Genomic DNA, 15,523 nt, shown 5'->3' with positions numbered 1-15,523 from the left:
CAGACAGAGTTGGATGATAAAAATGTTTCCTGTCTTGTCTGCTTACATACATCAACGATGGTAGCTCCGCTATACTAGATGAGTACATACTGATGAGTCTAGGGGAACAGATGATCATGAGGTAAGCAAAGTTATGTAGTGATATATTCAGCTGAACCACATTAATACTAAAACTTGTATCAAAATCCTTTTTATTACTGATTTATACAGTTAAGCTGAAGTTGGTACCTCCAAAGGCATAGTGCAAAAAAAAAGTCAAATTGGAATGTGTGAGCGTAAGTAACAGTAATCAGTGCAAAAGACACAGTACTGATATAGGCAGAACTACCTGAATGCTTGATAGACTAACATGCAAAATACTTTTAATACCAGTAAGTAAAGCTCTACACTACATCTACAAAGATAATAACCCATGTCTTTAGTCAGAAAGAATTTAGGAGTCATAATGAATGAACAGCTGAACATAGACCGAAGCATAAGGAGGACTTAAGGATCATGGCAGAAGAACATCTAAGAACAGTCTCCTTGCATAATGCCATGTCAAATGTGTTAATCAAATCTTTGGCTGCATTAAAAGGGAGACTTGATTTGGTCAGGTTGGACACAGGCCTGAATGAGAAACACTGATACCACTTACCAGGTACAGAGACATGCCCAAGACAACATAAACACCTGTGGGTTGGAAGATGAAACATGACTCTTACAAGAGACAAAATAAAGCCTCTGAGACTTCCAGAAATAAAAAGAAGAGGTATGCAAGAAGAAGAATCGAGTAAAAGAGCTGGTTAACTTTACAGTGCAACAGACATGTTCCCTTTTACACTACACACACCACCATTCTGAAGGAAAAGAAAGTCAGAGCATGGCCTCCACACATGCTGTCACTCCCATCTTCAAGACAGGCAAGGACACACAGAGCTACAGGCTGGTCAGCCTCACTTCAATCCCTGGGAAAGCAATGGAGCAGCTCATCCTGGAACCCACTTCCAGGTACATGAGGGACAAGAAACTCAAGAGTAGCCAGCATGGCTTCACCAAGGCTTCACTGACTTGATAAACTTTGACAATGAACTGACATGCCTGGTAGATGAGGGGAGGGCAGTGGCTAGTGGCTGCCAGGCCTTCAGTAAGGTCTCTGACACTGTCTCCCATAAGAGCCTCACAGCCCCTCAAGCTGTTGCTGTGGGGGCTGGATGAGCAGACAGTGAGGTGGATTGAAAACTGGCTGAATAGCTGGGTCTTAAGGGTGGTGATGAGCAGTGCAAAGTCTAGCTGGAGGCCAGTAACTAGCAGTGTACCCTAGGGGGAGAGGAGGGAGGATGTATACTGGGTCCAGTCGTGTTTAACATCTTCATTAATGATCTGCACGATGGGGCAGAGCGTACCCTCTGTGAGTTTGCCAGTGACACAAAGTTGGGAGGAGTGGCTGATAGACCAGAGGGTCATGCTGCCATTCAGTGTAACTTGACAGGCTGAAGAAATGGGCTGACAGCAACCTCAGGAAGATCAGCAAGGAGAAGTGCAAAGTCGTGCAGCTGGTGAGGAATAACCCCACACATCAGTATATGCTGGGGGCCACCCAGCTGGAAAGCAGCTTGGCAGAAAAGGGACCTGGGGGTCCTGGTGGACACTAAGTTGGACATGAGCCAGCGATGTGCCCATGCGGCAAAGGCGGCTACCATTGTCCTAGTCTGCATTAGGCAAATTATTGTCAGCAGGCTGAGGGAGGTGCTCCTTTCCCTCTACTCAGCACTGGTGAGGCCATCTCTGGACTGCTGTGTACTGAGGAGCCCAGAAATGGACAAGAGAGACACAGACATACTGGATGACCAGTGAAGGGCCATGAAGATGATGAAGGGACTGGAGCATCACTCCATTGAGGAAAGGCTGAGAGAGCTGGGACTGTTCAGACTGGAGAAGAGAAGGCTCAGCTGGTGATGTTATCAATGTCTATAAACACCTGAATGGAAGGTGTAAGGACAACAGAGCCACACTCTTTTCCATGGTGCCCAGTGACAGAGCCAGAGGCAATGAGCACAAACTGAAACACAGGAGGTTTCTCTGAACATCAGGAAACACTTTTTTACTGTGAGGGTGACTGAGCACTGGCACAGGTTGCTCAGGGAGATTGTAGCCTCTCGTCCTCAGTGATACTCAAAAGCTGTCTAGACATGGTCATGGGCAACTGGATCGCGCTGCTTGAGCAGCAGGGTTGGACAAGATAACTTCCAGAGGACCCTTCCAACCTCAAATGTTCTGCAATTCTGTGAAACAACTACAGCCTCGTGTCAATCTACTATTACCCAAACAGGCTCTCATGCAGGAGCACAGGAAGGTTGTAGCCAATGTGAACAATGCAGATCTAGATTGGGCGTCTAAACAGAAAACTGTTAATCAGGAATTAAAACATTTCAAGAAGGAATGGCAGCCTTGACATGTAACTAAATAGAGAATTTTTAGGGACAAAACATTGAGATTGTCATGGAACTCCTCAGGTAACTGTTGGGTTTGGATACTGAAGACTTCGTGAAAGAAGAATGATTTATCTGCATTTGCATTACAATATATGGATACCAGGCTTCAAGGCTTGTGTCACTTGATGCTAGTGTTCAGAACAAAACCTCTTCCTCTTTGAAATATAATCTGACTTCTGGGGACTTCTTGTACCTTGTGGAATAGCAATTCCCAACAGCCTGAGGGGCAGGATGATGCAGAACTGATCTTTGAGATACTGAATCGTTATGTGGGCTGAACTGGTTCATCCTGATCACAATAAAAGCTTAAGTAACCACCAGGTAATTCTCCCTTTAGATCAGACAGGGAAAAGACTGTCACATCTGGTTTGTTTTCATTTTTTCATTCTCTTCTGCAATGTAGATGCTCTTTAAAAGACACCATTTGTCTGCTTTGTAGGATCATTATTTAACAAATAATTGTTTACTGCTGAGAATTAAAGCATTGGAGATGCTCTTGAGCTCTCTGGTGGTTCTCTTGTTCTGTCATATTTGATGTCATTAATTCATTGTATATTGCAAATTAAAGACCTATGGTTGCCCTCTTTTATATATTATATATATTCGATTGATATTAGTATAGGCATATACATCGGTATATGCAGTTATCATATATAGTAATATATATGTACACAGATGTGTACACACATATGTGTATAATAAATGGAATATAAAAAGGTATATGTAAAATAGGATAGCCACAGGCAACGTAATATTGGGCACATTATTTTTAGGTGATAACAACTCTTCTATATGCCTATTACTAGGTATCTGAGATTGGAGGGGCCTGAACAAAACTAGATGTAGATGGCCCCCTTTCAGACTTTCACTCCACTGCGGAAAACAATGGGCAAAAACATTACACAGGTGGACAAACACAAAGATAGTTTAAGAAACATTATACATTAAAAAGGAATAAAGTTAAGTAACTCTCCTCAGGGTTAGACGGAAGGAAATTAATGCTTTCTACAGACAGTTAGCTCTTTCTTGAGCTAAAGGGCAACTGAGGATAGTATGGTTTACACTGTCCTTTGAACCACATATACCAGATCAGGCATGGTGCAGCAGCAAGGCGGGAGTATGCTAGCCTGACAGGCCTGAAGGCAGAATTCTGCTTTCACTGAAAAACCTATGATTGTGTCTGTGGTATCAACCTCTAAGTACACTGCAGTCTGTCAAACAACTGTGGTTGAATCCGAATGTCTTTATAGGAGGATGACTACCTCACACACTGGCAAATGCAGGAAGGTATCCACAAATTTGTGAGCAAGTTCCACTACAGGGATCAGAAGAACCTAGGCTTTCTTCCTCAAAGTCTAAACCTTTAAACACAGTCTTTGGTGATTAATACTTTATTGATGGAGATCCAAAAATTAATGATAATCCATTGATGCATTAAAGCCTAGCACTGGTTGAACCTTTAAACAAAGCTTGGCTGCCAAGGGTTACCCTGAACTACTATGTCACCTAAAAAAATTTTGTTCTATTTATAATTAAAATATGCACTCTGTTGGAGCCCAAAGAGATCTAGTGTCAACTTATAACTATTAGTATTAACGAAGTTTAGTAACATCAAACTCCCCGCAAACTGAACAATACAGTTTCTTATAAGTCATACAGAATATCTGAATACTGACCTTATTCACAGCTTCCACAAGCATTCTCATTTCCTTCTCAATGTCACTGACAAATTTTAAATCCTTCCTGCAAGAACAGCATTCTAGGTAAATGAGGCAAGAAAGTGTACAAAGATACAGTATCTTAATCTCTTGTAACATTATTTTCAACAAAACCAAAATCAAATCACTCTGAAACAGAAGCAGGAGTGAGAGCACATTTTGATTTATATATTATACTATTTACATTAAAAAAATATTAGTACGTCATCACTACTACAAAAATCATGAGCTATGTTCCCTTCAACCCTTGGAACTCAGCATAAAATTCTATGATACAACTCTACTGTCTGACAATACAATTCTAAATTTTTAAGTGGATAACGCAGATTTTAAAGCTGCCAATTACTTATCATTAAGGCCATTCACTTAATTAGAATCCATGATTAGACACAAAAATGGGGATTGGGTAAAGAGAGCGGAGTTCTTTTCCAAGGCAGAGGAAAAGCGAACTGACGTTGGTCTTCAACTCATAACGAATTGCTAAGAACAACAGAAGCAGCATAAGGCTACTTGCAAACAAAGTGTTCTCGATATGAGATATTAAAGATTTAAATTTTTTTTTTTACCTTGCTTAATCACAGTAGGTCAAGTCTTTCACATAAGGGTCAGTTTTGTGCTCTGTTCTTGAATAAACAGCTAAACTAACTCCAAAAGTAAGGTTGTTATTTGTTAGGGCACCACCCCCATGGGGAAAAAAGGGCTACCTGAAGATTCCATATCTCAAAGCTGGTTAGTAGTAAATAAACTTATTTCTTCAAAAATAGGCACCATTCTCTACCAATACAACACCACTTTGTGAATGATGTTAGAATTTTATCAGTCAAGAAGTGCCTGCCAAAGTAGGCACTGCCGTCTTTGGTAGTCGCCCTACCAACGTTCTGGAGGCTAAAGTGAATGTATCATCAAAAGACCAAGTGGTCTCAAGCAAACATGCAAAATGGCAACATTGAGTAGATAGGCTACCAACATCACTTGGTCACTGGTATGATGGACCCAGCCCATCACTGGAAAACCCTCAAGGTTTTGTAACAGTGGATGGACATTTCACGTAGTTATCAGAACTCCTGGTTCATCTGTGGAGAAAAGTATAACACTGGGAGAATTACAAAAAGAACCTGGACTTGTAGAGTTGAAAAGGGGCCTCTAGGCACCTAGGCTATGACATACAGACTCAGCCCATGCAGCATGAGGTTTTGGAAAGAATATTACAGCAATAATCTCAGGTTTAAACCAAACCAAACCAAAACCCAAGACAACAAAAAGACCTACCAAAACCACTGATCCCTTCTGGATGAGCTTAACTCCAGAGAGTCAGAAAGCAAATACTACATGGAATGCCAGCCACAAACACCCAAATTTCAAGGTGATCACAGGAGGTAAGAAAAAAAAAAATAGAACCAACAATCCAGTGAGAGGGTCCACAAGCACCTGATGTGTAGTATTTAAAAGCCTACTGAGGAACCAGCTCATAGGCTAGGGTATATGTTCAAAAAAGTGAACCCTTCAGAAGCCTATAAAAACAGAGTTATCAGCTGGAAGTCACAAGTGAAATCACCCAGGTGGGAGTTCTTCCAGAAATACTTAGAACATCTCTCAGCACCAACAAATCCCAAGACAGTCAAGACTGAAGTACTCAAATAGGAAGACAAAACAGAAAGCATACTATGCTGGGGACAGGGCTGGGGGGTGAGGCTGGTGGCAGCAGAAACCAGCTGATTAAGAGAATGTTATTTCCTTGTAGGAAAAGATGAGATGGACTGGAGTAGATGAACTGTACTGAAACTGATGTCATGGACAACACATAACATCCCTAGTTCCAATGACTCTCTGAAGAGTAGAAGCAGGACCTTACTCCCTTTTGCTTTTAACTAGTAACTAGTTGTGACTATGCATATGTGTTAAAAGGTGAGGCAAGCATTCTACGTGCACTTTGTACCTCCAGAATTTTTCATATAGAAGAATATCATGGAAGAATAACTCTGAGCCACCTGATGACCTGAGGGAGTCCCAACCCACTGTTCAGACAGAAACAACAAAGGGCAGGCCAACACAGATGGTAGAAAAGACAGAACAATTGCTTTTTCTTTGGAATCATCAAGAAGATTCTGAGCGAGCATAATTTGGGTTGATGTAACTTCAAGGAAATGGTGGACTTCAGTATTCCTTAATCTGAAAATTTCCTTTGAAAAGGGTATCCTCAAACATCTGGATTGCCCTAGAGAGTTCTAGATGCATCAGTGAACAGCTGAAGCAAACCAACAGGAAGATGCATCTTCTGATCTAGATATGTTCAGAGTGAAAAATAGTACAGGCTGTATACTCCTCTGCCACTAAGGCTGATAAAGCACAAGTAAGATTTTCTTTACAGTATCATAAGACGTAAGAGGAGGGGTGTGTCAGGTCAACATGCAGGGAAGTATATTCTTTATTCCTAGCTATACAGAAGCATGAACCCACACTTCACTGAGGGTCAAAAAGAAGCCTGCAGTTGCCAAGAAACATTGGCAAGCTTGGCTGTTAGCAAAGTTCTTAAAAGGCCAAGGGTAACAGAAACTATCCATTAAGATGAGGAAGAAAATGAAGCCTGTTGTAGATCATTTCACATGTTAAAAATCCTGCAGGAAGACAAAGTAGCCTTCTCTGTATGATCCTGATCAGATACATGGGTGAGCAGGGACAGTGAAAACTGGCTACTGCTTATTTCTCACCTTGCCTCTGGTTCTGGTCTTGCAGTTTTAAGTTGCTTGTTTTAGTGTCTCATCAGTTTGCTCATATCCTGTTTGGGGAATTTAATTTGTGGTCATCCTGAGCCAGAATTCACTTGTATATTTACAAATTAACCAATATACAATTCATACTGCCCTGTCAAAACCAAATAGAGTGCCTCCATTTCCCAGGATATTGATGAGTATTTGTTACCTGACTGAAGTATTTTCTCAAGTATTTTTAATTCTTTTGGGTTATTCAGCTCAGCTCTTACAATAAGTTTTCCAAGTTTTGCCACTGGGTTGTTTTGTTGTTTTATTTTAAAAGGAATATTGTTATTGCTTACTAGCACAGAAATAATGATGTGCACACAATTCTTTCAATTAAGCTATTTATGACTGGTTATGGCCAAACAACCAGCTAACTGCTCGTTATAACCTCCTATGTTCTAACCTGCAATAGATGCTTAGTAAAAAATAATGTACAGTAAAGAAATGAAGTGTTTCTTAGAATAAACACTCTGATCTGACAGTGGGTATACTGAAATTTGGCAATGTGGGACTTGAAAGTCTCTTTTCCTGTGCAGCATCTATAAATGGTGTACATGAGGCTTCTCCTCACCTCCTTGCATTGTATGTAAGCAGGAGCGGGCCTACTGCCATTTCAGTTCCTCTCAACCACACTACTTAAAGTTCCTCATTGCTTGGTTTTTCACTGTAGTTCTTGCTGTATATATTTTGCTTTCCCCAGATTTTTCTGCCTTTGCCAAAAGCCTCCTTATTCTTGCAACACTTGCCAGTGCAATCTTTTGCCTCTAAGTGACTGACATTCCAGGCTTGCAGTTTGCCAGTCATGTGCTTGAGAAGCTGCCCTCACTGCCCCTTCCTTCACGCTTCAGTTCTTGTTTAAGAAAGCCTCAAAGGTCTCCTACCCCTAAACCTGTACACTGCTTCTGTTGCCAGATCACACAGGAGTGCTTGGCTCTGCCTTCATTGTCTACAACAGCACATGGAGGGTTAACTCTTGGGAATACTGGCTAAGACGACCCCTACAATGGGCCCATCTCACTCTGTCTCTCCAGGCTTAACCATGGGGTCCACAATTTCCCTGGTCCATACAGCTGGTGTGGGGTCTTGCACAGCCAGTGACAAAACAAGAAAATTCTCTCCTGTGTAGCTCCATGTGGCCAGATATTCCAGGTGGCCTCCTCTCCTTCTCCAGTAGTCTTAATTCATTAAATAGCAGTCTTAGTGCCATCCTTGTCAAACTGGGCATTGATACTTGCGCCAGTCTACCCTCCAACTTTACATCAATGGCCCAACTTGAGCATTTGCTTGCTCTCTGTGTCTATTTCTGGAGCCTGTTGGAAAGGTCAGTGCTGAAGTGTCCACCCAGTAGATCTGTACCCCCAGTGTGTGCTCAGTTGTACTGCTATAAGATAGATTCCCTTGGCAGCAGGGTACCTCCTCATGTAAAGCTGTATGGTATAGAGACTTTTCTCCTGACTCCTTGTCAGATTCTGACAAACACATCAGCAAGATCAGCATGCAGCAGCATTACCATGCTATTCCTGGTGCTCCCTTCTCCTATCACTCTCCTACAAAGGAGACACATTATCTTGGCATGCTTCCACTTACTCATCTTCCTCCTGTTACCTGGAGTTGTATTGCATCTTGGAGCTTTAGGATTCTGTAATTAAAGATTACAGCTCAAAATCAGGACTTTTCTCACAGCTTTCTCAAGTTTTCTCATTTGTAGATGTGCATTTTTTTCAGCCCTTGACAGTGTATCAGCTTCACAGATCAATGGATTGCCTAAACAAGATATCACAGCATTCTACTCATGATTTTGGTAGCTGCCTTCTTCTTGAGACAGTGACCCTGAATGCAGCTGTTTTATTTCTCATCATCCTCAGACCCCACACATAGATGTATAACTTACGCTCTGCAGAAAACCACAACCCCTAAACTCTTGCATTACTGGAGTAACCTGCTCAAGCAAGAACAAATGCACCTGTCAAAACTCATACAGAATGCTGAGCTACCTGAAAAAAATACTGTAACATTTTGTAGATCCTGCTATTACGAAGGAAACTCAGTCTTTTGCAAGACTGCTGAGATAAAAGATCATCAAGAGCAGTCAAGGAAGTAAGTTCATAAAGTCATAGCTTCACAAATTGCTTTATGGATTGCTGCTCATGTAAAGAGAGATGAATGAAATCCAGTAATTGAATGTGCAAAGTCATTGACTTGAGGACTAACAAAAACTTTTGCTTTAAGCTGTGAATCAGTAAGAATAGCCTGAGTATATTAGTTTATCTTGTGTTACCAATATAAAGTGGCTACAAAGGAAATGCAAGTAAAATTGCAGCATGACTGAGAAGAGAGATTTTCACAGAGAAGTGTGGAAGAATTAAGGCTACTTTTCAAGGTATCTGTTAGATCTTCTGGAATACAGTGCATAATTCTGGTCAGTCTGTTCGTGAAAGATGAACACTGCACTATGAGTAGAGGATGGCTGACAGGGAGGCAAGATTGGATTGTACTACAAAAAAAGAGAGGGGACTACACACACAATGAGATATTCAACACAGTAAGAAAGTAAAAATATGTGCTTTGTTTTCTGAAAGAGGTAGAGCAAAACATATCCCTGGAGGTATTTAAAAGAAGGGTAGATGTGGTGCTTGAGCAGATGGTTTAGTGGTGGACTTGGCAGTGATAGGTTAGCGGTTAGACTTGATCTTAAGGGTCTTTTCCAACCTTAACTATTCTATGATATTCTATATACACTTAGGAGAACAGACCTTATAAAATACCACTTAAGTGCAAATACTAATAAAACAGTATTTCCACAACAAAAACATTAATCTCTTATCTTGTAGTAGTCTTATCAGTTGGAAGCAAGAGGTGATTTACTCTTATATTGTGTGGCTATTTATGTGAAATTTTCACTTGCCTCAACACATCAGCAAATTAAATAAAGGATTTTCAAGTAGAGAAAATCCTCACAAAAATACAAAAATACAAAATTTAGGCATCATTAGGATAGTGAAGCAAAAGCAAACAGATTCAGCTGTTCTAAAAACTTAAGAACTAGTGAAAACTAAGGTTATGCCTACAAACACACACGAGAGTAAAAACTTCTTAGATGACACTTATTATTTAAGCATCTTTTTAAAGATGTGTCTGGTCCCTCCCAGTCATTCCAGATTGCGCAGTATTCATTAGTCTTATGCTTTTAATATTACCTTGACTTTCTATTGTCTCATTTTCAGATGTTTCAGTCTAGTAGCCCTCTTTGCAGTCAGCACTGGCATAGGCTTAGCTCTGCATCACTCGAGTGTTTTATTATTCCATTTCTTTATTTTTAAAATAAAGGCAGTAAGGCAAAAGAATAAATGAGAGTGGTGGAGGGAAATAATGTCAGGCTATGAGAGCATATTTAATTACTTAGCTATCACTTTTGTCTCTGTCTTGAAAAGTTTACAAGGAGCACCAAGATGGGAGTTGGTTGTGTACAAAAGCAGTGGAGATTTGAGTTCAGGTACTGATTTGTAGTGACAAGAACGGTGGAAAGTGATGTTCCCGTTCTAAATCTGCTCCTGTTAAAGAACAAAGCAACCTGTCAGGCACTTTCTACCTTTTAGGTTATAATTTTGGAAGTCTTGAGAAGTGGACATCACCCCCTTTGCCTCAATTATCACCTATTGCCAAGACTGGAAAGAAGAGTAAACAGGAGCATTTTTACAAGAGTAAATAGAAATATTCTGCATTTCCCATCTTGTTCCCAACACTGTTCACCTGTGACACCTGTCATCATTAGAACACATACCTTGCATCTTCTTTTAAAAGATCACTGTACTTTGGTCCAGAAGAACGGACGTTAAAAGGATCAGAATTATCATCTATTTCAAGAGCCTCAGCAAGACGCCTAAATTTGAGGGTAGGAGAGAAAACCAAAACATAACAAAACCACAATCAAACAAAAATAAAACACAAATCCCCCCAGCCTCCCAAACATGTTGTTATTGAAGAGTAAAGACGTACAACTCGCAAAAATTACAGCCTGTACATTTGAAACTACTCATTTAGGACTTATCCCTAGAATATTTTAGGAAGATCTCAGATGACCCAGTGTAGGTCCCTGTAACACAGAAATTATCGCCACAATTATCAGTTCTCTAGGTCATGCTGGAAAGGATTTTTTTTCCACATAGCATTAACTTTCTGAACAAAAAAGTTCCTTGCCCACCTGTTCCTCTGAAGAGCTAAGCATTCTTCATCACATTGCAACCTGAATTATAAAAGAAAAATACAATTAGAATCACTGCTGCTACTCATACTTTTCAATCTGCAGCTTTTTGGTGCCTAAAGAAGACAGAAGAGGGTGTGAGAATAGTTTATTGTATTAGATCAGATATTACAGCTAAAAACAAACAAGCAAACAACAAAGATCTTTAAGCACGGAAGCCCTTCTCCAGATCATGAACAGAAGCAGCAATTACCAAAGCCATACAGAAGGTGAGAAAAACAGCTTCTGAATTAGATTTTATTATATCGGTAAATTAGATCATTTGAGGAAAAAAAAAAGCAGCTGATATCAGCATTGAGGGGATGCTAGGAAGGATGGGAAATTAGCAAAGGAAGATGTGACAAGGTCGCTTACTCCTATGCATCAGAAAAAATGATCAGCCAGGGAAATCAGAGTAAGCTATGCATATAGAGGATTATGATGCACCATAAAAATCAGTATTTCAGCTGAGCCCATAACTTCTAATGTCAGTAGAGTTATGAATTTCAGTTTCCTGTCTCATCTTTGAATGCTATTTTATTATTTTATTTTAAGGGATTAAAACATCAGAGAAGGATCAAGAGTTCTCCAGAATTTCACAGTGGCATTTACAAACTTCTGCCCCTTCAACGGCATAAGTGAATTCCTTCTGTTGATAATAGTTCCCTGTTTTCAAACAAATAATTTCTACAGGGGAAACTGTCATTCAATTACATGGTTCATATTTGGAAACACACAGCTATATGATCCGTAACTTCTGGTGGTTTTTTCGAAGGAGACAGAAGCAAGCTAACATACTTGCATTCTAAAATCAAGTTGGCACTGTTTAAATTTATTTGCTTGAAGAATCATTTTCTCCTCGTCTAAAAGAGGAGAGGAACGTAACCAATTTAGAGAAGTTACTCTAGGATTGACCAAGTTTGTCATAAAAAAACCAAACCCAAGCCCTAATAAGGAAACTGAACTAAAGTATAAAATGTTTACAGACAGGACCAGAGAGAAACTCTGCACAGTTTGTGTAAAATATTCTGCTATTTTAAATGAATGAAGCAGATTTGTAAGATACTTTGAAAATACTGGAGGCTGACAATAAACTAGAAATGTAAGAACAAATATTTTATGTACCACCATCTCTTCCCCCCCCCCCCCCCCCCCAGTATTTGGTAGATGGAAAGAGTGGGGAAGGACTTCCTCTGACTGTCCTTGAATAAAGGCTACCTGCCACAGTTCAGATACCATATTAAGAAAGATTTGCACAAAGAAAAGTAGCTCTGGTAATTTCAATTATCCAAGGAAAGGGCAGTATAAGTCTACCCATGGAGGAAGATGTGTAGCAGTGACTACAACACAATTTATATTACACATTGCAAAGGCTGGGACACCACTAGTGTCTTATTTGCTCTCCTGACAAGTATACAGCTGTTATGATAGACTTTCAGCTTCAGTAGCTGAAGAAGTCATCTCCCCTCCTTCTACCCCCCACTCCCCATTCCAAGTTCTAACACTGCCAAATGGTTGCTTTCTTTAAACAGGGACTCTTTTTTTGGAGAAGCTGAAGTTGGCTTCATACTGTTGAGTATATTTGTATCTCGTTAGCATTGCGATACACATAAGAACAAAGTAGTTGAGGCTCAATCTGGGTAAAGCGGAGACAAAAATTAATGCTTATATTGTACATTTTTAGGTATTCAATTAATTGAAACGCACAGGGTAGGCTAAAAAAAAAGAGACTCAATTACTGTTTCCTATTTGTGTCTGTCTTATACCATGCTTATACAGCAGTACTAATGCCATGCCCTTTAAAGTTGCATGCAGGAATCACTATGGCTCTCCCTCTTTCACCTTGTTTCCCCCCCGCCCCCTTCTGAAGTATGACACTGGCCCAGCTAGAAAGAAGCTGGAGGCTGGGATGAGCAGGTGCTCCCATGCGTCATTTCTGGTGTTAGTTCATCTTGTCCATACATCCAGAGTTAAAATTATTCCACTGTAGAAAACTATCCAAAAGGACTTGGTAATAATGTGCTCCAATTTCATAGGATTAAACAAATAAACAACAGAATGACTAGCAAGAGTTCCTGAAGTATGCTGGTATTAGCTTTTGATACAGGAAGTCATGAAGCAACTGTACGGGAAATTTCATTATTTTGACTTCCACAATATAAAGGAATATTAGATTTCAACACACATAACAGACTGACTCTGAATTAATGAAAATCACAATTAAGAGAGGAGAGATGGTAACTGAAAATAAACTAAAACCAGAAATTAGGGACTTCAAGGGCAAAGACTTCAGGAAGTCAAGTTTCTGTCAGGAGGAGTCAGTTGGAGAAATTTGACAATTCCTTAAAGAAATGATACTAAAAGGGCAAGCTATTCCAATCCTGAAGAACATCAGGAGGAACAGAGTATCACCAAACTTATGACTTGAGCGGTTTTTGTGACTTAAAAGCAGATTTGCAGTGGCAGCCAGTATAAGAACACAGAAGTGCCAATCAAACTGAGATTACAACTGCAAGAAATCTGAAAAGGGTAACAGAAAAACTTTATAAATCGTAAGATGATGACTAGGGGAAGACATGCCCTATTAATCATCCAGGAAGGAATGCTGGATGCTGAAACAGAAGATAATAGTAAAAAGTTATACTGTCTAGAAATCTGAAAAAATCCAGAGGAACTCTAAGGAGTTTGCTGGGTAGAAAGAAACTTCGAAGCCACGAACATATTGTTCCATACAAAATTATAATGACAAACCAGGCAATGATAGAGAACTCATTCTACATGAAAGTAAAAACATGAACTACTGAGGAACTGCAAAATACTCTTTTAGCAGTATTGTTACAGTAGAGTCAGACTATTTAAAGTCTTCTTATTTTAGCTGGGATTTTGCTCACAGTATTATGCATTTTCCACGTCACCTATGTTTCAGGTACACACAAGGGTTTCAAATATGTTTCTATGTGTATTTCCTTACCTGGCCTGCTTCATTTCTTTTTTCGTAATAAGCCTACTGATTTCCACTGAATCCCCAAGCTGTAGATCTGTTAACTTAGTGGCTATAGATATAGCAGCTATTCTGAAAAAGAAGAGCATTAGATTTCACTTAAGACAACATATAAACCTTTGAAAAAGGTGTATAAAGCTGCAGATTTAAACCTCCAGGTTAAAGAAGTATGACAGACTGACCGTTTCCTCATCAAATTACAGAACGGGACTCTAGTTCCACATCATCTAGCCTCCGGAGTCTAATCTAGCTACATAAATTAAGAGGTTACTCTCTCTCATCTCGCTCAAGCAACTAGGAGCAAGAAAAGCAAATGGACATGCTTCTTCAGGGAATTTTTCAGAGCATCAATTCTAAGCAAGTCTAAACTAGGCAATGTAAATACTCTTTCTTCTCACCTGCTTCATATTCAAACTACAGCTGATCATATAGCTTTAACTGACTTTTTAACTTCTAAGTGATTCTTCCTTAACTGTGTGCAATTAAAACCTGTAAAATTAATTTATAAAGCACTTAGAAATTTCCTTAGAAAATATGAATGATACATGCCATAAGGAAAGAGCATAATGCCTACTGAGACTGTTACAATTTTCTTTATGAAGACTCTTCATCATTCTTTTCAATAACAAGCCTTCCCTGTCTGATTTTCTTGCTAAAATTTCTATAACTAAAATATACAGCAAGTTTTTAAGTGAAATATCCCACACCATCCTCTAACAAAATCCTGAAAATGGAACAATCTATCCCTGAACCATCTTTCCTGTTAAATTCAGATAAAAGGGTATGTTTGTGTCTGTATGTTTTGCACCACATTCAGAGAACAGATCGTCTATATCAGGAAGGAGGATAATCATATATCACATAAAAACAAAAGGCACTGAGAGGCACCACCAGCTTCATATTTATCAGGTGGTGACAAAGTCTAGGTACCGGGCCATTGGATGACATGACATCATTTGTATCATGCATACAGATATAGCAGCACACTCCCCCCCTTCCTGTTCCCTTGGGCATTCTTTCACTGACAAAGCGCAAAGCTGTTTCATCACTCCTGTAATGTTTTTGAAAACACCTGGATACCCCATTAACCTGCTGACCACTCCACAGTAGTACTGCAAGAGTTACTTTGTTGTGTTTGGTTTTTTGGTTTGTTGTTTTGTTTGTTTGGATTTTTTTTCCCCTCCCCAAGTGTGTAGATGGTGGGAAAAAAGCCAAAACTAACTCCCACAAAATCAGAATATTTTAATCTTCCAGCAACCTGAAAGTTGGAATTATCATACCAACTTATCTGGCATTAAATACTGCTTTTATTAATATCACATGGGCCAAGAGTA

General features: G+C 39.7%; 1 protein-coding gene across 4 annotated transcripts in view; it reads right to left on the bottom strand.

The window, feature by feature from the left end:
- Positions 1-15,523, bottom strand: part of NFX1 (nuclear transcription factor, X-box binding 1) — a 96,754-nt gene that overhangs the window by 13,300 nt on the left and 67,931 nt on the right. For 2 of the 4 annotated variants that reach the window (XM_075083807.1, XM_075083805.1), the window contains exons 18-21: positions 14,160-14,261; positions 11,150-11,191; positions 10,730-10,828; positions 4,151-4,217 (exon numbers count right to left, since the gene is read on the bottom strand). In XM_075083807.1, coding sequence (XP_074939908.1) covers positions 4,151-4,217; positions 10,730-10,828; positions 11,150-11,191; positions 14,160-14,261 — 310 coding nt within the window. Of the gene's footprint in view, positions 1-4,150; positions 4,218-10,145; positions 10,257-10,285; positions 10,500-10,729; positions 10,829-11,149; positions 11,192-14,159; positions 14,262-15,523 lie in introns of those variants that run through there. The other 2 variants (XR_012659034.1, XM_075083806.1) reach the window with 2 other exon arrangements.

The sequence above is a fragment of the Phalacrocorax aristotelis genome, chromosome 2 (genome assembly GCF_949628215.1).
Source record: "Phalacrocorax aristotelis chromosome 2, bGulAri2.1, whole genome shotgun sequence".
Taxonomy (NCBI): domain Eukaryota; kingdom Metazoa; phylum Chordata; class Aves; order Suliformes; family Phalacrocoracidae; genus Phalacrocorax; species Phalacrocorax aristotelis.
The sequence above is the reverse complement of the archived record's forward strand: the minus strand, read 5'-3'. Positions and strand labels throughout refer to the sequence as shown.